Raw genomic sequence first — 27730 nt, forward strand, 5'->3', positions numbered from 1 at the left:
TGGAAGTCAAGATATTGTAAGGGAGAAAGCAATACAAAATTGTTTGAGATAAACCCATTTTGTAGCAAATAAACCTTTTATCACCTTTTTATCAAATTTTCAAATGAAATATCATTTTTTAGTTGCTATGTGCAATGGCATGGAATTAATAAATTATTATTCCTTTTCCTTTCTGCCTTTACCATCACACAGAGCTGAAAGAAGAGGGAATCAAGCAATCTGTCTTTTTTTACATTTTTCCTGCCTTATTGACCTTGAAATTATCCCTGATAGATTCTCTTCCATTTTATAGTACTATTGAGTGATTCTAAATAACTAATAAACATTTCACCACTCAAAAAACTATATCTTACTAAAACACTGTACAAAAAAAAAGCAGTAACTTCATGATGGTGGTAGTAGTAATAATAATAATAATAGAGAATGGGACTAATTTTCCTTTACATTGTCCACAAAACAAAGCTAATATGCTGTCTTCAAACGATCTTGATGAAGTTAAAAAAAATCTATGATGGATACTATCCTGAGGTTTTTTATTTTTGGTTTTTTTTAAGAATGGAAAGAAAAAAGAAATATACTATTTTACTAGACAAAGTGAAAAGGTAGAATTTGCAGTTTCTCATAATTGGGGCATGTAAGAAGAAGAGTAATACAAACATGGAGGAAAAGATGGAATTGGTATCAGATGAAATTCACTGTTATTCAAAATGGACAAATAAAAGTTATACATGTACATACATGAAGAATTTGTTATAGAAATGTATCAAATTAAACAGGGAAAAGAGGGGAAAACATTGAGCATTGGGAAGAAAGGAAATATTTGTAAGTGAAACAAACTTTTTGTTCCTTAAGGAACTATAAAAGGAAAATATAATTTAAAAATCTCAAGGTCTGCCCAATAATTGGGAGAATATCCAGTTAGTTTATAAATATTAAGTCCTTACTATCTGCCCAGGTCTTATTCCAGGCACTGAGCATACAAAAGCAAAAGATAATCACTGGTTTCAGGAAACTCGGTCTAATGGAGGAGACATATAAATATAACTATGTAAAAACACACTATATATAGGATTACTGTAGATAATCAATAGAGGGATGACCTTTGAATTAAGGAGTATCAGAAATTACTTCAGTTAGGTGAGGCTTTATTTGAGACTTGAAGGAAGTAAGGGAAGTCAAGAGTAGTTAAACAAATTTTGATCATATGCCCTATAAGAAATGGGAAAGTGATTATTTCAGAAAATCATGGGTGGTATGAAACTTAAACAAATGAAATGAGCAGGACTAAAATTGTACAAATTATACAAAGACAGCAACATTGTAAATAAAGTAATTTTGAAATACTAGAACACTCACCAGAATCCCTATGAAGCATATTACTCACCTCTTAACAAAGTGTTGACAGATTCAAGATAAAGAAAAAGAAAAACATTTTTGAAAATGGCAAATATGCAGATTAATTTTGCTTTACTATGCTTGTTAATTATAAGGGTCTTTTGTTTTGTTTTGTTTTGTTTTGTTTTAATGGGCTAGGAAATCTTTAGGGAAGGAAGAGTTAGCAATAGAGATGCTAAGAAAAAAGCAACATTGAAATACTTTCAAATGCATAGAAGAAAAGGAAGTTCATTAGGAAGCACAAGCAAATAGTATTATTTTGAAAGTAGAATATGGTATTTATAAAATACTTTTTAAAAGACAAAAGGTATGAAATGAAAACTTGTGGTTTTATATGCAATCCTATTTTGTGTTCCACTATGTATATAGAAATGCATTTTTATGTTGTGTTGGACCTGATATCAAATCTTTCCTTGGACACTTTCTTAGCTGTGTGACCATGGGTATGTCACTTATTCTCTCTCTGCCTCAGTTTCTCATCTACAAAATGAGTATAATAATAGTTTCCACCACCCACGATTTTTGTGAAAATTAAATGAGATAACATGTGCATCACCTTCTAAATTTTAAATCACTATAAAAATGTTAGTTATAAAAGCTAACTAGTGTTTAAATTGAGAACTTAAATTTTTCAAATGAGCAAACCATATTATGATTTCTCTACCACAAAAAGTTATTCCTCAGACACTACAAAGGGGATCACTTTAAAAGTTATTATGGATGTACAATACAGATAGTGAATGAGAGTAGAAGAACATCAGTGACTCAAAGGGTGAATTAAGTTACTATCTCATTCCTTTCTTAGGGAAAGTGGGAGGCTTAAATTGAGCTAAATTTTCCTCTAGAAACCTAGACCAAAGGTTTGCTGCAACATGTTTAATAAATGGATTTCCAGGAAAAAATATATATGCATACATATATATATATATACTATAATATTTATATGAAATATATATGTGAAAAATATGAAATATATACATGAAAAATCATGGACATATATGTGTCCATGATTTTTCATTTACCCAGAAGTGATTACATGATACTTATTCTGTTAAATAAAGTTGCATCTAACATTACTTTAAAGATAATCTCAATTATTGCTGACAGTTCAGAGTGCTTTCACTTGATGTTCTGAAAGCACTTCAGTAATATCTGCTTGAAATGTCTTTATTGAGCTTTTAAAGACTGTCACTGTAACTTCCATTCCTGCAAAACCCTTGTACTGTAAATGTGCTGCTAATGATAAAATTGGTATTTATTTAACATTCAAAATTTCTCCCATCAAGTCTAAATTAACCTCAGTTAAAATATTGCCAAACAATTTTACTTTGAATAATTAGACTCTATTAATTTGTGCCTCTGGGCGTTTTATTTCCTGTAGATAACAATTTAAAGGAAGCTAGCAGTCATGCCATTGGGGCTTCTTCACATCCCTCATCTTTGAATATCCAACATAGGATCTCAAATTTACTTTCCAATCATTTTTGTGCTAAAAGTAAAAGAAAAAATATTCAGAAGACCCTCAAGAAGCTTGAAAGACAATTAACTTTCTGAATAACCAAAATCACATATGGAATTCAATTGAACATAGTTGAATTAGTCACTTATTAAGCAGTAGTAGTAATATGTACTTGGCCTCTTGCTACTCTCTCAAACTGTATTGTTATCAAAGTGGAATGACAGGAAAAAAGTTGGAATGGGGACTGTGATGTTATGGAACCATGGAGTAAAAAGTCCTTCCTCTGACACATACTACTCCCTACATGACCAAATATCATACTCTCACCTGAATGAATACATATTTGTGCTGGACAGTCATTGAACTGATATTGATAGGGAAGGCAAAGGGTCAACTCTTGGTTAGAAGATATGACAGAACACCCATGTCTTTTAACTTCTCAATGCTGGGGCAACTCGCTAGAAACTCTTAATTAGAAGCTAACTATCATTATTCAACAGAGGAAGATATCCCAATTAAATTACAGGTTTGGACAATAAATATACATATATTTTTAAATCTTGATAAAATAACATTAAATATATTTATATAAAGGGTAACTATATTCATAATGTAAAACAAAATTAAATAAAGTATAATTTTTAAATGCTAAATGTATACAAATATCTAAAAGTATGAGTAGATAAAATGTGACAATAAAGTAATGAGATTAATTTTAGACTTGTTTTTTGGAGACAACCTCAACCTAAAGGTTACTCATATCTGCATGTACTTGGGAACTACTCCTGGGTCAGTTTTGCACAGAGACCTAAGTGAACTTCAATATGTGATAGCCAACTCTGTGTCACAGAATTAGAAAGGACAGTTAAGCTAATAAGTCACTGTCTGAATATCAAAAGACATTGACCAATTAGAATATTGAACCGAATAAAAAATATTCAATAGGGATAAATATAAAGTCTTGAAATTGGGTTTAAAATATATCTTCACAAGTTTAAGGAAAAAAGCATAATTAAATAACAATTGTTTGAAAAGATCTGAGAATTTTAGCGTAGATTACAAGATCAGTGTGAGACAAAAATGCGAAATAGCAACAATAAAATAAACAAGTTAATGTGGCCATCACTAAAAAAAAGCATAAATTCCAGAATGGAAAAGGAGGAGGAAAGAGAGGAGCATGATGGTAATGAATGATGCTGGTGATCATGAGGATTGTGAAGATGATGATAATGACTATGATAGTAGAGGGTGGTAGCAACAGTGCCCGTAGTTGTGTGATAGCATTTGGACATAACTTTAAAGTTTACAAAGCACTTTACAAATGTCTCATTTTATCGTTTAAAATAAGTTGATGAGGAAATTGAGTATACAAACCTATGTGACACATCTAAGGTAACACAGCTAACACAAATATCTGAGGCAGCATTTGAACTCAACTTTTCCTGACTCCAGGTCCAGCACCCATGTGCTATACTACTCAACTTTCCACCCTGGCCAAAACACATATGAAAAATTATTTTTGTCCATGGGGAACACATTTTAGGAAGGACATTAATAAGTTGAATATGGTTCATAATAATCATAGGAGGCAAGAGTGGGGGAACTTTTCCCACAACAGCAATTTTGAGGGTGAAGAGAACACTTTCTTAGGAGTGCTGCTCTCTCCCACTTGCTCTTTTTTTTAGTTTTTTTTTCAAGGAAAATGGGGTTAAGTGGCTTGCCCAAGGCCACATAGCGAGGTAATTATTAACTGTCTGAGGCTGGATTTGAACTCAGGTACTCCTGACTCCAGGGCCAGTGCTCTAGCCACAGGGCCACCTAGCCACCCCATCTCTCCCACTTTCACTGGCTTTATCCACCAGAATCTTCAACATTTTCCACCCATCTCCTGAACCTGTACTACTTATTTTAATGCTAATAACTAGCATGGCTTTCTCCCCACCAGTGACCCATCCACTGGTGTCCTTTTGTCCATGCTTAATGCTTTTCCTATATCATGACTTTTCTCTTCTAGAAAATAAAGAACCAGGCATGGGATTATATAGCCAGATTGAACGAGAGAACAAAAGGAATGCAAGGAACCAATATTCGGCCCTCCTCTGTCTCTGCTGATGAGCCCAGAGGCCAGATTGTAGATGAAATGTGAGGGTCAAGGGCAGACCTACAATGACCTGGCCCTGGCCAAATCTCCCTATAGATGGTGACCCTTATTCTGATGTATCGCCTTTGCAAAGGTAATAGTTATGTGATTACTAGCCATTAACAAATTCATAAATCTGTAAAAATATCAGTTCAAACCAGGTAGTTCCCAGAATTGCAGAGGACTACAATGATATCTTACTCACTGTGAAAGAGAAAACTGATTTTAGGATGTTAAACACAGAACTCTATTTACATGGAAAAACATTATAAAATTAAATGGAGTTGCTGCCCTATGTTTACTGGAAAGATCTTCCAGAAGTCCAAATATGTGTAAAATTTTATAAACTCTTGGATGACATCCCAAAGAATTTCAGCATCTAGTCTTCCTCCCCTACCCCCTCCAGACTATCTTCCACAAACCTACCAATAAGCAGTATGTCCTACTGGATTGAAGATAAACTGGAGCAAACTGACAGTCAGAAAAAGGGTTCAAGTTATATTTCTGGCATTCATGACCATTAACCTCTCAGAACCCAGACAACTATGTAAGACAATGACTGATCTGCCCTAGAAGAAGGAGTTGCCTCCTTTGGACCTCCACAAAACAATGAAGTCATAGCTCTGTGTCTCGAAAGATAAAAAGTAACAGTGGGTCAGCCACCTGCTCAAGATGCCTCAGTAGCTTCCCATTGCCTTAAAGAAAAAAAAATAGAAACTCTTTTCTTTCTGGCAATTATAATCCTTTTCAATTTGACTCAATTCACCAAACTCCAATCCCTCTTTTCAACATCCTCTTCCTTTTCTTTCTCTTTCTCCTCCCTTTATTTCATCACTAACATTTATAAGCAAAGTTCTTGAGCAGAGGGTCACCTGTCAAATTCTGTTATCCCAGTGGAATTTTTCCCATTGAATGTTGTTAAAATTCATTTAATGAATGAATGAAATGAAATAATTTATTATCTGATTACTCTAATGAAAAGTATATATATTATGACACCTTTTTAAAACACGAAAAAAAACAGTATGTTGCATAATATGTTGCAATTTGGCATAAGGAGCATCTAGATTCAAGTCTTGCTCCCCCTAATGAATACAAGGACAAGATGTCCTTGGGCAAGTCGTCTAATCTCTCATTTAGAGGTTTCTGGTGGTACTACTGTACCTGGAATCAGAAAGATTGATTCCAGTCTCAAACATTAATTAGTTTTGTGATTCTGGGAAAGTGACTTAATCTCTATTTTCTCCATTATAAAATGGGACTAATAAAAGCAGAGTTGCTATGAGTATTATATGAGATAAGATTTGTAGTAAAGTTTCTTGAATAGTGTTAAGCACATAATGTTATATAAATGTTTATCCACTTCCCTTCTCTTTTCCCTTTCTTCTTCCCTTTTGCTTTCCCCTGCTAGTGCTCCAGGCAATGGTCTAATGCTACAAATTTTAAACCAAGGGGGTTTTATCTACATTGGCTGGAGGGAATGTTCACATTTGGAGCTCCCTATAGTAATTAAATTCCAGGTCCAGATATCTTTTCCTCTTCCAAAAAAGAAGTCTAGAAACCTCAGAAGAACCTAGTGTATTTCCTTTCCCATATCCTACAGTCTCATTCCCCATGCACTCTGCATTCCCCTTCTTCTACAGCTTGCTTCATGTAAAAATATTGCTAGCAAGGGCCCTGATAATGTTTATTTAATTCTGGCAGGAAGAAAGACTGTATAACAATTAAAAGTTATACAGAAATGGAATGGAGAGGCTCAGAAGATCATAGGATCCCTTCATTGGAAGTAGGTAAAGTCAAAAGGACCACTTAGCAGGTCTGTTCTTCTTGTTCAGGTATGGCTTATACTAGATACATTCTGAGGTTCCTTCCAATTCTGAAATTGTATGACATATCTCTGTATGTATTTGTAAAAACCAAAGGGTATTTTTTTTTAATGAAACCACACAGGAACTTTAATAAAATATTTAGAGGCATATTTAGATTGTTGTATTGATCACCAGAGTCTAGAGTCTCACCATTATAATTCTTCCTTCTATGGAGGCTATGCCCATATTGGCTGTGTCTATGTGTCATTACCATAGGTTTAAATGAGAATAATAATATTATCAATAATAACTCATATTTACATTTATATCTTCACTTAAAAATTTACAAAATACTTTCCTGACCACAACAATTGATCTATAAGAGCCTACACAAGGTCACACAACTGATTTGCTAGTCTAGTTGAACTGCTTGAATCTATCTGTGTTTAAGATATAGGGCAGATGGCCCTGCAGCAGTTCAATAACCAAGAAGACTCAAAGTCAGAGTCGTCTAACACTTAATGAATCCAAGGAAAAATGGTGAAGCTAGCAGAGGTTTGGAGATCTCTAAACTCTCTTCTTAATGCTATCCTTCCCAACCCCCAACTCACATAAGCAAAGAAACTCAGATACCCAGGATGCCCTTGTTTCCAGGATAACCATTGGAATCAGTCTTTTATACTTCAGTGAAAATCTCTTATTAATCCTTCTTCCAAGGATTAATTTGCTCCAAGTAGCTGGGGAGCAAAATGGTCTTTTTCATTTGAAGAGAACTTAATATTTCAGCAAGATGGGATCATGCCTTTTTTCTCATTGTGAAATTTCGAATACAGGTTTTTGTACACAGTTGATTCTTAATAAATAGAAGGATGCATCTAAAATACATATTTAAAAAATAGATCTTAATAAATAGATTGAATGTGTGGATGATTGACTATTATCAACCAGACCTAGAAAAATTTCCTGGCAATCAGGGATTGATAGAATTTTCTCATTAATACAACATATACCATACTATTTCTGGATGGATTTAAGTGTTTTTGTTCTGTTTTGTCTATGCATGATCTTACTCCACCAACTAAGTAGTCCTTTCCCAAGTTCAAATAAATATTATATAAATCAATCAACAAGTATGTGTTTTATGAAAGGTCCTTTGCTAGGCACAGAAAAGGATCAGATAGAATTCCATAATGTAAAGCTCAGCTGGCAAGAATTACAAACATGAAAAGAAAACAGTATGTAGTACATAAACAGAGTGATTTGTATGATGTCTCTCCATAGGAAAAGGTTAGGATCCTGATTTCCTAGGGAGTTGTGATGATATATAAGGAAAGAATCTTGCAATTGTGGATCATATATTATACATTATCATGGTCTATCTTTCTTCTTCCTTATATATGTTATCTTCAGCACTTAAACACAGTAGAAATGTAATGATTACTTGCTGCCTGCCTGCTAACCACATGGAGAATGCAAGATTCCTTCAATGTCTATGGGAGTAGTCAAAAGACCTTAGCCTGTTTTCACTATGTCTCTCTGCCATCACCTCTTTTGGTTGATCTCTTCCTCAAAGAGTAACTTCCCCAAAGAGTAACTCTACCTATAGACAGTGGCAAGAGACCATTATATAGGATTGGATCTTCTAAGACCAAGTCATCTCAAAAAACAAGCCTCTGTCCTTGGCTTCTTGAGTTTGTTCTTTTCTATTGTAGTTGCATAGAGTGATTCTTGGATGATGTGGTGAATTTTGTAAAGTCCAGGAAGTCACCTGGCATCCTGAATTTGTATGGATACTTTGATATTCTGGTATCCCTGGCTAAGTTTTATAGCCATCCCAATCTCAAGGCTGGAAGCAATAAGGAATAGAAAACCTTTCTAGACCTAGATCAGTGGAATATTAGCTGAAGGCTCACCTGGAAATCATGCCAAATCTGAATATAAACTTAAAGATACCAATGGTGTGTTAGAACCAAACTTAGTTGAGTCTGGCCTCCCTAAAGACCAAAGTGATAAAGGAAAGATCATACCTCCAAAGTACTGAAGGAATGTATGTTTTTTCTTGCTATAGTTTAAAGTTAAAAAAACAGCTGTTATGTGATTAAATGAAACTGGGTCTCTCTCACTAATCACTGGCTCTTAACAAAGAAGGGAGAACATAGCTGGTTGTGGCTGACCCAATGGCAGAAGAGAAAAGTCATTCTAAAGAACAACTCAATTTCTAAGGAACTTTAGTGTTTACTAAACCTTGTGAAGGGAGTGGTATCAGTATAATCATCCCCATTTTGCAGAGAGAACCATTAAAGGCTTGGCTCAGATGAATTCAAGAATTTGGTCAGGGTCATATAACTAGCCAATGACTGTAGTAAGATTCAAAAGAAAGTATTTCTGAATTCTAAGTCTAGTGTTCTTCCTACTTTACCATCTAGGCTCCCTGAAGTAGTACAATCAATGTTATTGGAAGTCAAAGGAAAAGAGAGTTCCATTGAGCTTGAAGAAATCCAAGGACTGTTTAAAAGAAAAAGTGTGATTTGAGATGGGTTTTAAAGCAATACTAGAATTTGAGTTGAGTGGCAGGAAAGAGCAAAATGGCAATTCTGTGGAGAGTCGAGAGAAATGTCATAAGGGAAATCATGGAATTAGCAATTATGAAATCACCTCTAAAAGGTGAAAGCAGTTTGGTTGAAGACAATTTATTTAGAGGAATAATATGAGGAATAAAAATTGGAAAAGAGAATCAGGGCAGAAAGTTAAAGCCTAAATCACAAGCTAATATATTAGGAATCTATTCAATAATCCAATATGTGATACAGTGATTGATAGGTAGACCATGCTGCTCCCTGTATGATCTCAAAAAATGTATTTGATATCCTTGGACTTTGGTTTCTTCAACTTTAAAATTAAATAATTGGACTAGATAGTCTCTGAAATCCCTAAAAAAGGAAAATAAATAATACTATAGCCACTAAATTTCACACCATTCTAATTATATAAGAAGTTACTAGGGCTGATTCTCCTTTAGTAATCCCTCAAAAGCACTATCCTTCCATGTTTGTATGGGGAAAAACATAGTTGTATTTGTTTTTGTTTCTGTGGGGATTTTTAGAATGGATAATTTAAACAAGGGCATTGATAATATATTATGAGCAGTAATAAGATAGAGTGGATGTCTGTACATTCTAGTTCATTTCTAAATGTGTATATACTCAAAGTTGCAGTCAGTTAATAACTGAACTGGCCAGAACTCCATTCCATATTTTTAAGTCTTTTCATTTGTTATTCTTGCTTGCAGAGCTGGACTAAACTCTTTGTTTGTTTGTTTGTTTGTTTTGCTTTTGCAAGGCAATGGGGTTAATCGACTTGCCCAAGTTTACATAGCTTGGAAATAATATTAAGTTTCTGAGGTCACATTTGAACTCAGATCCTCCTGACTCCAGGGCCAGTGCTGTATCCACAGTGCCACCTAGCTGCCCCTAAATGCTTTAAATTCAGGAACTGTGTTTCATATTTTTCTGTGTACTACTTAGTACCTATCATAAAGCCTTTCTCATAGTAGGAAAAACAACCATATTCTTTAATGGTTCAACTCCATCACCATGAAACTTACCAGAGTTCTCTTAAGTTCTAAAAGTTCAGCCCATAATCTACTATTTATAAAGTTATTTATAATAAAATAAAATCGTACTCCAACCCCAAGAATGTGAATAGTCCCTTAGAATAAGATTAAATCCTCTTTGTTTCTCTCTACCATTATCAAGGTGAATTAATGTTCTCTCCAGTGATAAATGATATCCTGACCTCTTGAGAATGATATTGATATATATTCATTTCCCCCATTCAACCTCTTTCTCTCCATAACCAGGAGAGAAGGAAATTACAGCTGGTAGGAGTTTCCCCTTCCACATATCCCTATTCAAATGTTATAAACTTACCTGAATGAAAACATATTCATCCTGGACCACCAATGAACTGATGTCAATGGAACGGGCAAAGGGCCCACTCTTGGTTGTTTCTGAACATTCCTGGATACGACAGGTGAGATAGTGGGCATCTGAAATGGGAAGATGGAAAAGGGCATTGTTACATATCTATACATCAAAACAAAGTAAAAGGAATAGATGGCCTTATTCAGCAGTTTGCTCACAACTTCTACCCTATCCCAAGGTAAAGACTGAGGTGACAAAAGAACAATATCACAATCCTCTTCTGTTGAGTTTGAAGTGTTGAGAAAAATGTGGGGGTTAGAGATAGAATATGGAATCTGCAAGATGTGACTCCTGTACTTGTTATGTAGAAGGCTATAAAATTCTAAAACCACAGAGGTTAGCAAACAAATCCATTCAAGGTTAATGCTACTCATCCAGGGAAGGCAGGGAGGGTAGGGATACTAAATGAATGAATTAGAAATCCGTTGTTCCATTTTGAGAAGTCATTTTTTACTAGTAATGAGACAGGGAGAGCTGAAGGGGCAAAAAACTCAGAAAAAAGCCAAATATAGACTGTTCAGAGAAATCAGAAGCAGTTTCTCCTTGACATGGAGGTACTTGGAAGAGGAAGTTTTCAGAATAAAGGGTGTGACATTAAGAAGACAATTGAATAGGCTCTGGTTAGTAGACAGAAGAGATTGGATCAAATGGGCTTGTGGGAAGCTGTGAATTAAATCCAGAACCCAGAATCCAGATACCATTGGAATTTAGTGACAATTTAGCAACAAAGACACTTTTGCTGAGTGGTTTTTATTTCTTTAAAATATCCCATTGCTTATATGTGATGTTATTTATATTTCAAATTAGAACTTACCTGTAGCTTGTACTATTGTAATTTAAAAAAAAATCTTTTTGAGTTTAACTGTTTCTCTCATTTTCCACATTTGTAAAAAATCCTAATTATTTGACCTCTGTAACTATAATCAAGCATCAGTGCTTAACCTGTGATATTACTCAAATTGCAATATAGAATGTAGGAGAAAATAATCAGCTCCAATGATACTATCATATTGTAGACTCTAAGAGCTGAAATGGAACCTCTAATGTGATCAGATTTAACCCCTATCTGAGTTTCATGATTTGGGAGTCCATGAGCTCAAATTCAACTAGCCAATGCTATCAGAGCACATTTAAAATTTTCATACATCTAGCCACAATACCTTCTATCTTGACTCCATGAATTAAAATCCTTCCCCCAACCCCATCATATCATTTTCTGTCTTTTGCTTTAGTCACAGTAGTCAAAACAACAGTATTATTCCTTCTTTGGAAACAGTATGTCACTTAATTTTATTATGGATCTTGGTAGATCCCACAATCCCTGGGGATCCACAGACCAAACTCTCTTCCCTGACCACCACCACCACTCTCTATGTGTTCTTTCTGCATGTAATAATTTAAACTTCATTATTGTAGGAGTACTTGCACTTTTCTACTTTAAACCCCAAAACTTAATATAGTGTCTGACATTAAAATCATTTAATAAAGTCTCTTTTCTTTCATTCATTAATTCACTATCATTTCTGCCTACCATGTTACACTGATGGTTCACACTGACTTTGTAATCCTAGAAAACCCTACAATGTGGTATTGTAATTGAATAAGCTAGATAATGCTATTTTAAACTAAAATTCACATTCACAAAGATTTTGAATTATTAAAAAATTTCAATTCCCCCCAAAATAACATGATCCTAAAGGACCCAGACCCTCACATTTTCTTGAAGAAAAGTCTGAAAATTGAATTTGATTCAGAATTATTCCTAGTCATGATTCTTAATAAATAATGGAACCAGTCTAATTAAAAAGCAAAGATGCCAGAGTAAATTTGGACCATTTCCTGATATAGTATGAACCACACTTAGATAATATGATATTCTGGTTCTATATATATATAGGAATGTATTTCTCCTCCCCCCTCCACTCTGACAGTACCTCTTTAAGCACGGCATCAAAGGGAAGGAGAGGCATGACATGGACACCGTCTTTTTCAAGACTTGTGTCAATTAAAATCCTCAGAGTAAGTTAGAATAAGATCAGCAGGAACATTTGGCAGGTTGTTACCACATACTGCCTCTCCTCAGGGCAAAATATTAAATATTTAGAGGCAGGTGCTACTCACAAGTGTTATGAGGAAAAATATATGGTATTTCATACTAAGATTAAAAATAACCAGAAATAGCTTTAGAATATACTACCTAAGGATATCCCCAAATTTAGAATCAGAATATTCATTGCAATCAAGGTTCAAGATATTCTGTTGGTCCCATTGACTTTGTATCATTAGTCTGAGCAGCTAATTCACTTAAGAAAAGACATTTATATCTAACTTCTAAGGATGGAGCCAAAATAGCAAAGTGAAGAAGAGCTCAGTTGAGTTCTCCCAACATTCCGTTCCAAGCAACTTTAAAATAGTAACTCAAACTAAATTCTGGAGTAGCATAGCCAATCAAAAGCAAGAATGAGACATTTTTTCCAGTCAAATACCACAGAGGAGTTTGGAAAGACAGATCTATGACATGGAGAAGGAGCTTGGCACAGAGTCCATGTAAAAAAATCACCAGTGGTAAGATTAAATGGTGCTAAAAGAAGTGGAAGCCTTTTTTGGGAAGCCAGTAGCCAGATATGGTAGAGATATCTTTAGATGGACAGAAAAAAATTACTGAGCATCTCTGTACTGGCATTAGGCACAAAACCAGATGCTTTTTGGCACCTTCATTTGCCATATCCACTCCTGAGCCATAGTTCAAAGGCAGAAAAAAGTACATTTAAACAAGAGCAAATAGAGGAACTCAAAGTATTAAAAATGAATCTTAAAAATTGTTTTTACATGTAACTGGGGAAAAATAAAATACTCAATAAACATTATAAAAGAGCAAGTGAAAGTCCTAAGGGAAAATATCACTTAGTGCCCCAAGGCTCAGGAACCCTAAGAAACAGTATTATTTGCAGGTCCAAAGGAGAAAGAGCTCAGAGAAGCAACTACTGATTATAATCACAAGGAATCATGGGCACTTTTGGGGTAAGAAGCAGATTAGACACCAAGAAAACAATGACCATTCCTCTCCTCAGATAATATGAGCTTAGAACCACCGAAAACTCCCAAAACCCCATAACTAGTTCTAAAAACAACAGTACAGGAAATGCTGAAGCTTGAGACAGACAGGGAAGATCAAAATACAATACAAACTTAAAAGAAGAAAATTAAGTGAAAATAGCCATAAGCAAAGCCTCAAAGAAAAATATAAATTGAACGTAAGGCCAAAAAGAAATCTAGAAGTGGGCAGCTAGGTGGCTCAGTGGATAGAGCACCAGCCCTGGAGTCAGGAGTACCTGAGTTCAAATCTGGCCTCAGACACTTAATAATTACCTAGTTGTGTGGCCTTGGGCAAGCTACTTAACCCCATTGCCCTGACAAAACCTAAAACAAAAATCCTAGAAGAGAGGCAGAGTAGTAGAACAAACAAAAAGATGGAATTTAACAATTTTCCCACCAAGGCAACTTAAATGGTGCTAATTGCCTTCAGCAATCCGGGAACAGGTATTGGGATGAAATGTCAATGGCATCAGTGGTGCTTTCCAGACCTATTAGCCCAGAGACTGCCAAGGACAACTTAAAAGGTCAACAGGAAAAGTTTGTCACACCAGGCTGAAAATGGAACATACTCCAACACAGACCTCAGCAGTACAGACCTGGCCATAGAACACCAAGAGTTATTGAATCAGTTATGGCAGCAGCTGTTTCTGAAGTCCTCAGCCCACAGACAGTAAAGCAGTCAGAAGGAGATTAGAAGAGACTTTCTGCTATCACAAAATTCTGTAGAACTCTATTGCTTTGTCCATTAGCATACCTGGGATGCAGTCCAAGGATGAGAAGGAGCAGCAGCACAACAGAATTTATGGTCTCAAGTGAGTGGGAACTCCCCCTTACAATTCCATAACAGAAAAGATTGCTTCTGCTCACACACAGTTCAGAACAGAGGCCAGGAAAGCCCCTTAGATCATACCATCATAGAAGAATTAAAAACTTGAAGGGCCCCCCCCGCCCAAAAAGGAAAAAATCTGCAAAGCTTGGGAGAGGGTAAAAGTGAAAATCAAAAGACACTTAGAAGAAAAGAAAGACAAAGATCTTACATCCAAAGCCTCCAAGGAAAAGGAAAAAAAACTTGGTCCCAGACCATTGAAAGAGCTCAGAAAAGATTTTGAAATCAAGTATGGAAGATAGAGAAAAAATTGGGAAGAGAAATGAGAACAATGCACGAAAAATCATGAAAAAATGAGTGAACGGCTTATTGAAAACACAAAAATATAGTGAAGAAAATAACATCTTAAGACAACTTGGTCAAATGGAATACAAGAAACAAAAAGTCAATGAGGAGAAGAATGCCATAAAAAGCAGAATTGGCCAAATGGAAAAGGAAGTATGAAAGTTCACTGATGAAAATAATTCCCTAAAATATAGAAAGGAGCAAAGGGAAGATGATGGTTTTATAAAATATTAAGAAACAATAAAACAGAACCAAAGGAATGAAAAACTAGGTGATGTGAAATATGTCATTGGAAAAACAACTGACCTTGATAATAGATTCAGAAGAGATAATTTAAAAATTATTGAACTTCATGAAAGCCATAATTTTAAAAAAATGGTCTAGACATCACCTTTCAAGAAATATCAAGGAAAATTTCCCTGATATTCTAGAATCATATGGTAAAATAGAAATTGAGAGAATCTACCAATTACCTCCTAGAAGAGATGCCAAAAAGAAAATTTTGGGAACTCTTCCAGGTCAAGGAGAAAATATTACAAGCAGTCAGAAAAAGAAATTCAATTATTTTGGAGCCATAGTCAGGATAAAACAAGATTTAGCATTAAGGAATTTAGCATTTAGAATTCTGCATTAAGGAATCATAGGACTGGGGAGGCTAGGTGGCGCAGTGGATAAAGCACCGGCCCTGGTGTCAGGAGTACCTGGGTTCAAATCCGGTCTCAGACACTTAATAATTACCTAGCCATGTGGCCTTGGGCAAGCCACTTAGCCCCATTTGCCTTGTAAAAAAACCTAAAAAAAAAAAAAAGAATCATAGGACTCAGAATATGATATTCCTGAAGATCAAAGAGCTTGAATTATAGCCAAGAGTCAACTCTCCAGCAAAACTGAGCATATTCTTTCAAGGGAAAAGATGGACATTTATTGAAATAGGGGATTTTCAAACTTTCCTGATGAGAAAAGACCAGAGATGAACATAAAATATGATCTTCAAACATGAGATTCAAGTGAAGCATAGAAATGTAAACATGAAAGAGAAATCATAAGGGACTTAATAGGGTCAAATTGTTTACTTTTCTATATAGTCTTCAAAGAAGGACAATAAGAATGATATAAAAAAGAGGGTCCAAGAATGAATCAATTATGTTAGGATGATTTAAAAAAAACTGATAGGGGGGAAAAAGAGGAATTCCCTGGGATAAGAAGGAAAGGAAACAAAGAATGAGGAAAATTATGTCATCTAAAAGTCATTTAAGGAAGAGCTTATACAGTTTAGGGGGAAGCGGGGCAACAAATAAACCTCACTCTTATCTGAATTAATTCAAAAAGGGAATTATATATATATATATATATATATATATGTGTGTGTGTGTGTGTGTAAACATTAACTTATATGAATTCACATATATACATACATACATACAAATATGTTATATATAATATACATATATTATATAATATATATGATATTTGCATATATGTATGTCTTATCAGAGAAGTAGATAAGAAAAGGGGAGGAGTAACAAAATGGAGGTCAGATAAAAGACTTTAGAGGAGGGGAAAGCCTAAAAAGAGAGAGAAGGATGAACAGAAATACAAAGGAGAGAAATATATATAATGATTAATCATCACTGTGAGCGTGCAAGGGATGAATTAGCCCATAAAGTGGAAGCAGCTAACAGAATGGATTAGAAACTAGAATCCAACAATATATAAAAAACACTTGAAAGAGACACACAGAATCAAAAGAAGGGGTTAAGCAGAATGACTTATGCTTCAGTTTAAGGGGAAAAAAGTATAAGTAGCAAACTTCTCAGAAAAAAGGAAAATCAAAATAAAAGATCTAATTAAAAGGAATAAGCAAGATAACTACAATTTGCTAAGAGAAACCATGGACAATTAAGGAAAAAGCAACACTAAACATATATGCACCAATTGACATAATATCCAAATTCTTAAAGGAAAAATTAAATAAATTACAAGTGGAAATAGACAGTAAAACTACCAGTGATCAACTTTCCCCTCAGAGGAGATAGATAAATCTAACCATAAAATAAACTATAAAGAAGTCAAGGAGATGAATAGAATTGTAGAAAAATTACAAATGACAAATCTCTGGAGAAAACTGAATGGGAATAGAAAAGAATATACTTTTTCCTCAGCTATACATGGCATCTTGAAAGAAGCTATGTATTAGGACATAAAAATATCACAACAAAATGCAGAAAATTAGAAATTGCAAAAGCACCCTTTGCAGTCTATAATTCAATAAAAAAATTCCATTTCATAAAGGATCATGGAAGCATAGATTAAAGGCTAATTGAAAACTGAATAATCTAATCCTAAAGATTGATTATATTTGTCAAAGAACAAAGGTCAAAGAACAAATCATAGAAACAATCAACAATTTCATTAAAGAGAATGACAACAATGAAACCACATTCAAAAATTTGTGAGATGAAGTCAAAGCAGAACTAAGTGAAATTTTATGTCTAAATACACACACATACACACACATATGTGGAGAGAGAAAGATAAATGACCTGGACATGTAACCCAAAAGTCAGAGAGAGAACAAATAAACAATCCTCAATTAAACACCAAAATGGAAATTCTGCAAATCTAATGAGAGGTTAATAAAATTGAAAGTTAAAAAAAGTAAGGAATGAAACTAGGAGCCAGTTTAATTTAAAAAAAAACCAATAAAATGGATAAACAATCAATTAATTTGGTTTAAATTTACTAGCATCAACAATTAAAAAAAGGGTGAATGCACCATCAATAAAGATGAAATTAAATCAAATAATAGGAGTTATTTTGCCTAATTTAAGCCAGACAAACTAACAATCTAAGTGAAATGAATAAATATTATATAAATATAAAACTATCCAAATTAATAGAAGAGGAATTAGAATACTGAAATAACCTTATCTCAGAAAAAGAAATTGAATAAATCTACATTGAGCATCATAGGAAATGAATCAGATGGAATTACAAATGAATTCTAACAAACATTTATGGAACAATAAATCCTTATATTATATAAATCCTTTAAAAATTGATAAATCAAGAGTTCTATAAAATTCCTTTCATAACACAAATATGGTTTTGATAACTAAACAAAGAAGATCAAAAAAGGGAAAGAAAGAAAACTATTAATGAATATTGATACAAAAATTTTAATGAAAATACTAAAAAAGAAGAATTAAAAATATATCACAAAAGTCACACATTATGACCAGGTAGAATTTATACTAGAAAAGCAGAATTGGTTAACAGAAAAATATCAGCTTAATTGGTATTAACATAGCAACAATAAAAATCATATGATTTTATCAATAGACACAGGATTAACCTTTTCACAAAATACAATACATTTCTATCAGCATTCCAGAAAGCACGGGAATCAATAGTACATTTCTTAAAATGATGGATGTTGTTATTCAGCTGCCCAGTTATGTCTGACTATATATGACTCCATGAACCAAACTTTCAAGGGGTTTTCTTGGCAAAGATACTAAAGTGGTTTAACATTTTTTTCTCTAAGGCATTCTCTTCTCAGATAATCAGAGGTGAAATGATGCCCATGGTAATTCCACTAGGAAATGTCTAAGGATGAATTTGAACTCAGGTCTCCCTGGCTCCAGTTCCACTGCTCTAGCCACTGAACCACCAACTGCCTCTAAAAATGATAAATATTATCTTCTTAAAAGCAGGAGCAAATATGATGTATAATGAGGATAAATTTGAAACATTATTAAGAGAAGGCTTCACTCAGGAATGAAGCAAATATGTCTTATCCTAGAAATGCTATTTATAGCAGTAAGACAAGAAAAAAATTTGGGGAAAATAATCAGTGAGTAAAGAAAACTAGATAATAAGGTGGTATCCTTAGAGAATCCTATGCAAAATCTACCTGTAACAATTAGCATCAGTAAGTTACAGGATATAAAATAAAACTATATAAAAGATCAGCATTTCTAGATTCAGCAGGAAGAGATAAATTCCATTTAAAAATAATGACAGACAATATATTTGTAGTCTACCTGCCAAGACAAGCCAAGAGATTATATGAACACAAACACAAAATAGTTTTCACACAAATAAAGATAGATGTAAAGAATTGGAGCAGTATTAATTACTTGTGAGTAGGCTGAGCCAAGATAATAAAAATGACAATTCTACCTGCTAATTTACTTATTCAGTGCCATTCTAAACTACCAAAGAATCATTTCCTAGAACTATAAAAATAGACCCAAAATTTATCTGGAAAAATAAAATGTCAAGAGGATAAGGTGAATTAATGGGGGGGAAAGTGTTAACGAAGGTAGCATAGCAGTTCCAGTTTTCCAAAGAAGTAATCATCAAAACAATCTGGTACTGGGGAAGAAATACCTGGTGGATGAGTGAGATTAGGTGTACAATTGTTTTTGTTCATGTCTTAACTCTTTGATACTACTGGGGACTTTCTTGGTAAAGATACTAGAGTAGTTTGCCATTTCCTTCTCCAGTTTGTTTTTACATATAAGGAAACTGAGGCAAAGAGGGTTTAAGAACTTGCCCAGGGTCACACAGCTAGTAAGTATCTGAAAACAGATTGGAACTCATAAAGATGAGTCTTCCTGACTCTAGACCCAACTCTATGCACTACAGCACCAACTAGCTGTTGTAGAAGAATACATAGGAGAAAATCATTAACAGAATCTAGTGTTTGATAAACTGAAAGATCCAAGTTTTAGGAAAATGAACTTGATATCTGATAAAATAAATACTGGGAATATTTGAAAATAATTTGGCAGAAACCCAGCATAAGCCAACATTTTACACTGTATCCCAAGGTAAGGTCCACATAGATGAATGATTTTGACATTAAAAAATGATATCATAAGTAAATTAGAAGAATATAGGAAAATGTATCTGTAGGATCTATGGATAAGGAAAGAATTTATGACCAAGAGACTGTAGGAAGTAAAATGAATGATGTTTATTGCATGAAATTCAAAAACTTTTGCACAAACAAAAGTAATATGGCCAAAATTAGATAGAAAAGCTGGAAACTAGAAAAAAGTTTCTGTAACAAGTTTCTCTGATACAGGTTTCAGTTCTCAAATATCTAAGGATCTGGGTCTTATTTATAAAAAATAATTATCATTCTCCAATTGATAAGTGATTAAATGATATAACATTTTTATCAAAGGTATCAATAGTCACATGAAAAAATCCTCTAAAATCACTACTGATTAGGGAAATGCAAATTAAACAGCTGATAAATCATTTTACAACTATCTGATTGTCAAAAAAAGGAAAATGATAAATGCTGGAGGGATTGTGGAAAAATTTGACACGAATGCATTGTTAATGGAGTTGTGACCTAATCCAACCATTCTGGAGAACTATTTGGAACTATGAGCAAAATTGTGTATACCCTGAACCTAACAGCAAGACCACTACTAGACTGTTATCATAAAGAGAACAAAGAAAAGAGAAAAGGACTTAATTATGCAAAAATGTTTGTAGCAGCTCTTTTTGGGGGGTTGTAAAGAATTGGAAATTATTTTGGTTACATGATTGGAATGCAAACTGTTTTACCATGAGAAATGATAAGCAGAATGATTTCAGAAAAACTTGGTAAGATTTATATGAACTCATGCAAAGTGAAGTGAATAGAACCAGATGAATATTGTAAACAGGAAGAGCAATATTATAAGGATGATCAACTGAATGTCTTAGCTACTCTGATCTAGACAATGATCTAAAGCAATTCCAAAGGACCCATGATAAAAAATGCTATCTCCAGAGAAAAAACTGATGAATTCTGAATATATGTCCCTCCATGCAATCTGTACCGCGGTCAAACCAGACAATCATTCCAAACATTACTTTGCTTGCTCAAATCTCTGTTACCTAGACTATCCTACTTTTCATCTGTAGAATTCCAGTCACTTATATATAGCCCAACTCAATTATCTCCTTCATGAAACCATCTCTGATCTTAAGTGTAAATAACTGCCTTCCCACTTCACATAGTACTTTATTCTGGAGTTCTATAATATACATATAGTATGAGGTTGTTTCACTATGTGTGTGTGTGGAGGGGTCATTTATTTTACTGTAAATCCCATAAGGACAAGCATGTATTTTGTCTATACTTTGTATCTTTGTAACTCTTTTATAGCATGCAGTAGGCATTTGAAAAATGTCTCTTGAATTAAAATGAAGATATCCCAGAAGACAGCAAGAAAAAAGAAAAAAGATAGGTATATGAAAATGTAAACTTTTCATAGGATAGCAAGTCATATCAACAAGCATCTATTAATCATTTACCATTTATCAGGCACTATCCAAATGCAAGGGATACCAATATAAATTGTCTTCAAGAAGCTTACATTTTAAAGGAATAAAGACAACAATAAAATGAAGCGGAAAAGGGCAAGGGAGGTGAACATACCCTAGTGAACATAGTAGATAAAGTTTTAGGGAAATTGGCCATCAAGAGTAGTCTAACATTTGGAATATTATCTGGGAATATTCTCAGATCCACCTTGTCAAAATAAAACCCAGAATCACTGCAAACGTTTCCAGGTAGATTCATCAGTCATTCAAGCAACCATGGAGTAGATTACGGTTGATTAGTTCAACCCAAATCTATAATCCAAATGATTGTATAACACTCATTATATAATATTTGTAAAGTGTTTGTTGAATGAAAGGCATTATGCTATAGGCTATGATTGCTACAGAAAAGTTTTCGAATATTAAAAATATACAGTCCCTTCCACTCAGTGAGTTTACTGTCTAGTAGGGGTGATAAAATATATACACAGAGCAACATATAAAAATTAGAATATAGTAAGGGATTGAACATAGGTATGATTTTGAATAGTTTCATATCATGGATGCTTAGAATAACACCAAGGAGACAAAATAATAAACCTGATTCCCAAAAGACCAAGGCAACAACTGAGTGCTGAGAGTCACAGATATATCTGAATATACATCATCACCTCATGCTCTCAGGGCAGAGAAATGGAAATTCCAAGTCTGGGACAAGTACTACCTATCCCCTAGGAACTGTCTCAGATCCACATAGCCTAAATAATTTGTTTTTTTGGGGGGGGGAGGATAACTATAGTGAATGCATACAAATAAAGCTAATGTTGACATGACAACTAGTTTGTTTTTTTTTTCCTACTGGGAAGTATGTCACCACAAGGGCTTTACACTAGTAATCAAACCTTCTCAAAGAAGGACACCTGCTTATCACTGGAAGAAAGATATATTGTTTCCCCTATCTATTTATTTTTTGGTCTCGATTTCAGCATTTTAAGAATACAATTAAGTACATTTGGAGTTCCCAAACAAAGACAAGATTTACCTAACCCCAGCAAATTCAGAAGGAATATTGTTCCATTCCAATACTACTTGGCTCATGAGATACTCCCCACTGTCCAGTATGAAATGAAAGGCCCAATCTAAAAAGAACACCGAATTAAAGTGACTAGCAGAAATATCTCTTACGTGAAAGAAATTTTTGCCTTCCTTTGGGCTAACAGTTTAGAAGTCTTGTACTGTGAAAAAAAAATCATGAAGGAAATGAGCTCCTTGTACCTATTCTTTAGCAAGAATACCAGAATATATATCAATGGGTAAGTCTGGCAAGGCTTGAAACCAAGGTAAAATGGTATGACTTGCACATAGTAGGTATAAGGATTAAAAAGAAAGAAATTTTACTTTCTCCATAATTCAATCGCACCTTTTGTCCATTTATTCAAAAAATGTTTTTTCTCCAAGATAGTTTTACCTACTCACTTCAGAAACCATTTAATCTAAGCCCTACCAGGATAAGAACTCTTCATATGATATACTCAACAGATAGTCCTCCAGAGGTCTTTGCTTGAGAACTTCTAACAATTCACCCACTGAAACTCCAGCACCATAAGTTTTACTTTTGGAGAGTTCTAATGCTGCCTACAAAGTATATGTAATCAAAAGATACAAGAAACATATTTCTTGCTCTTCAAAAAAAATATAGTTCAATATAGTGAAATCCTTAAAGAATACAAAGTTGAATATTAGGTTTCCCCACCTCATGATCCCATATGGTACTTGATTTTTTCTTATAAACTTTGTGGATAGAATGATAGAGGTTGAACTTTATTATCCATAGTCTAAATAGGTTATCTAGATAATAGAACTGAGAGATAAAGTACTTCAATGGACATTTAAGATGTCATAGTCAGGATCTAACCTACCCTTCCAACCTGATTTCATATTATACCCTTTTATATCTTCTATATTTTATCCCATGAACCCTGTCAAAAGAATAGACCAGTCAATGACTTAGCTTAATTAAATGATATCTTGAAAAGATAGATTAGAATAGGGGTAGAACAGTCAGCTGATTTCATCAGGAAAATGGGAATGAAAAAAATCAGTTTTCAATAGATTCTCCTCACGTAGGAAGAACAAATTTTAAAATAAGCAGAAATGAGCAGAACCCAAGATTTTTTTTTTTATTGATTCAGCTTCAAAATCCCTATTTTGTTCTAGTTATTTATATCTTATAAATTATTTATTTGGGATTTACTAGTTCTGCCTCCCTAACTAGATTGTAAACTCCTTGAGGGGAAGAAGCCTGTCTGATTCCCCTATGCAGAGCCACAATTAGAAATCTTTTTTTTTTATTTTTTTGGGTTTTTTTGCAAGGCAATTGGGGGGTTGCCCAAGGTCACACAGCTAGGTAATTAAGTGTCTGAGGCCAGATTTGAACTCAGGTACTCCTGACTCCAGGGCCAGTGCTCTATCCACTGTGCCAACTAGCCGCCCCCCATAATTAGAAATCTAATTAGGGTGAGTTGTGACAAAATTGTAGAGGATATTAAAACCCAAGAGGCAACCATGTTTGGAAAGAGGCATTGTATCTCCTAAAGAATCTAGTTCCTACCCTAGACTGAGTTGTATGGGAAGAAGTGACTCTAGGAGAGGAGAAGCAAAGTGAGTGAAACCTGGGTTTGGTGGTTCATAGAAGGAGAAAAGGCAATTCAGAGGGGTATCAGTCACCATGGGGAAGAAATTCATCCTGTTGGAATATCAGTGCTATAAGATAAAACCTAAATCACCTAATCCTAGTTGTGGTTCTTTGTCTATGATCTCACCAGCTAAAAACATCTCTCCCTCAGTGACTTCATAAACAGTCTGTACTTTGAGTATACACATTATATAACATATTTATATAGGCATCTTTTATTGATTCTATTAGATCATAAACTCTTTGAGAATGGCTACTTAGTAAAAAATCAGACCAGTGTCTACCATCTTACCATAGTACTCCATTCATACTAAATAAATTATGCTAAATAAGTACTTCAGGAATAAATGAATGCTTATGTGAATTTCCAAATCATTTATAATTAAAAGAGGGATAGAATAGCTCCTTTGCCTTGTTTATATATTCGTATCATTGGAAGGACTATTTGAGAGAATCCACATTACTTTCTTTACCCCACTACCATTCTTCCCCAATAGACATGTCTCTTACCTGTATTAATCTCAGGGAAGTTATGTAAGGAAAGAAATCTAGACTCAAGCTTCAGCTAGCTCCCTTGGGTGTGAATATAAATTTTCCAGCCTAAGGAACTGGAAGCAGAATATACTCTGATGTTTAATAAGGGACATAAAACGTGTAGAATCAGGAGAGAACTCAGCAACCACATTTGGAGGGTTAGTCAGCAACTATGAAAGCAAAATGGCTTTTGTCCTCAGATCCGAAAAGAAGTATGAAGGAAAGAAAAGTCTTTTCTATGAAATATCAAAAATATCTAGCTCAGCTTTGCTTTTTACAGATTGGGAAACTGAGACTCAGCAAAATCATATAGCAGCTAATTGAGTATCATTTGCTTTTACAAAAGCTCTCAATGCTCACTCAATCCTCTCTATCCCCCAAAATAAATAATAGCTTCAAAAGAATCAAGATAAAGGTATGCTATACCAATTCAACCTTGTGATCAAGGACAGCTAAGGTCTCACTCAATAAGAAAGAGATGATTGCGTCTCTGGTTCTATCCTATCTCAGTTTTCATCCCTAAGAAATTGGTTTCCTCTTGACTCTAAAGACCCTCTGAGGTTCAGGGGGAGATATCTTTCCCTCTCCTCCATTGTCTCCTTTGTTGAATCTTTCTAGTATATCTGTCCACCAGATTAGCCAAGCCCTATGTTAAAAATGGAGAAAAGTAAGAAATGGAGGAAGAGGCTCCTAATAAAGCTATTCCAATAAAAGCATGATGTCCAAGGCTGGGATGTTAAACCACTGAACGGAAAAATGACATGTTCTTTGTAAAATGTTTAACATATGTAGTAGGTACTATACAAAAGCTATTGTTATTAATATTCTTCTTTTGATTACTATCATAATCATTATTAATGGTGGAGAAAATATGCCCATACCCATACACATTGGATCTTTCCTCCTCTATACCCACCTTGACTTAAGGTGTCAGACCTGAATTATAGGAAGCAGCAGAAAAAAGCATGGTAAATTCTCCATTGTTCAGGTTCATTCTTTAGCAATGAGCCAATTTGTTCAGGATTTTAAAAAAAAATTTATTTTTATCTTAAAAACCAAAGCAAAGACTTCCCTTGCTCTATGGACTGAGGCTGAGCCAGGCATAGGAACACAGCTGACTGAGAGCGGGGAACTTATTGCAATATAATGGAAGCCTGTTTTAATACAGTAAATCCTAGGTTCTTGAACAATAAAACCAAAAACAAACAGGTTCACATCACCAGCTACCATTATGAAAGCACAATAGGTATCATTTGGGGAAAACACAGTTTTACATCATCCAGAAGTATAGGATATAAAGCATGGAATTCTGAATAAACCAATATCTAGTTAATGAGATTTTGATGTATGAAAAGGTTATGATGTCTCTATTATTATGAAACCCATTCCATTTCCCCAGGATCTTGTTAATATATGCATTATCTGTAAGTTTGATATTCTGGGTTGTTGGAATATATTTTTTAGCTTATGAGGACTGGGTAATGAAATTTAAATAGGGCAGAAAGTAAAAGTCTGAATTCTGGTTCAAAAAATCAATGGCACAAATACAGGTTTAGGAGTGGGAGCTGGTGTTAACAGCAAACAGCCTGAGTTTTCACTTGGAGCCAAGCCCTGGTATAGCACTGCACATAGCACCAAGCACTGGTATAGCACCCCTTCCCCAATTACCCACTCCTTTATTAAGACCTTGGCTTCCCCTAGGCCTCCTATGAGCTCCCTCCAGCACTAGTTCATCATCATGAAGTCCTCCAGCCTGTGGGTCACTGATCATCACTGAGGCCTCAGGAGGTGAGCACATGCTAGGGCCAACATGACTACACGAATCTCCTTTGCACCCATTACAAACATCTGATAGGAAAACAGATGCCCTGAAAGATCCAAACAAAATATGGTCTCATTAAAACTGAGGAGAAACTGACAGTTTATATTTTATCTTTCCCAGAGAAACTAGATCAAAATTCTTTCTTACTTGGCTGACTGAGCAGATATCTTGTCTGACACTGGTCTGGATATGTTTTCTTTTTGTTTTGTTCTGGGTTTTTTTGGCAAGGCAATGGGGACTTTCCTAAGGTCACACAGCTAGGTAATTATTAAGTGTCTGAGTCCAGATTTGAACTCAGGTCCTCCTGACTACAGGGCCTGTGTTCTACCCCACCAATCTGGATATGTTTTAATTGCTATAGAGATGTTGCCATTCTCAAAGCATTGTATCACTCATTGAAAACTTTCTGCAAATGGCAGCAAAGCTGCTGGAGTCAGGAGAACCAAAACTGAAAATTATTGGAACTCATTCTTTTGCCACATTTGCAAATATTGAAGAAGACACATGCTCTTATCACTAACATGATGACTTATGTGCTTTTCAATTCATATGTTATTCCTTTCATGGTGTGATCTAGAAATATGGACAGAAATCCACATGGCTGGAATCTGAGGAATTCAGTATGTTAATGATGAGCTGTGGGCAACTACATGGGAACCATAACATCTCTGTTATTTAACATACAAAAATAGAGAATGTTGACAGTTCAATAAATCCCCCTTCTCCTTCTGGAGGTAACAAAAAGGAAGAACCTTACTGTGTTGGCTCAAAGCTGTTTCTCAGAATTATCAGACCAAGCAACCTATCAGAATATGAATAATCCTGTTTGACTAGTTGTTAGATATTTAGATCATCACAAACTCTGGGATCCCAATGAATTTGCCATCCACTACTTTAAAATTGTAATGCATTCCATTCAGGTTTAGTGTTATCATGTGATCCAAGAGACCCTAGGACATCTTGGAGCTCAGAAAATATTCTCTATGAATTTGAGCAGGGTTCTATTAGGCTCCACAGTACTTAAAGCAATTAAAAATTAATTGAAGAATTTATGTTTTATGTTTTATTTATATTTTGCTGGGACAGTTAGGTGGCATAGTGCAAACAGTTTTGGCCCTGAATTCAGGAGGACTTAAGTTCAAATCTGGCCTCAAACACTTATTAGATCATGACATTGGCCAAGTCACTTTACCCTGTTTGTCTCAGTTTCTCATCTATTAAAGTATCTGCTAAGAAAACCCCAAATAGGGTCCCAGAGAATCAGACACAAATAAAATGACTCATCAACAATACT

At 34.5% G+C, this 27730-nt stretch overlaps 1 protein-coding gene across 1 annotated transcript in view; it reads right to left on the minus strand.

Moving 5' to 3' along the window:
- Positions 1–27730, minus strand: part of SORCS3 (sortilin related VPS10 domain containing receptor 3) — a 251184-nt gene that overhangs the window by 168383 nt on the left and 55071 nt on the right. Inside the window, exon 3 of the mRNA XM_074231907.1 lies at positions 10732–10850. Within this exon, the coding sequence (XP_074088008.1) occupies positions 10732–10850 (119 nt within the window). The remainder of the gene's footprint in view (positions 1–10731; positions 10851–27730) is intronic.

This window comes from Macrotis lagotis, chromosome 4 (assembly GCF_037893015.1).
Source record: "Macrotis lagotis isolate mMagLag1 chromosome 4, bilby.v1.9.chrom.fasta, whole genome shotgun sequence".
Taxonomy (NCBI): Eukaryota; Metazoa; Chordata; class Mammalia; order Peramelemorphia; family Peramelidae; genus Macrotis; species Macrotis lagotis.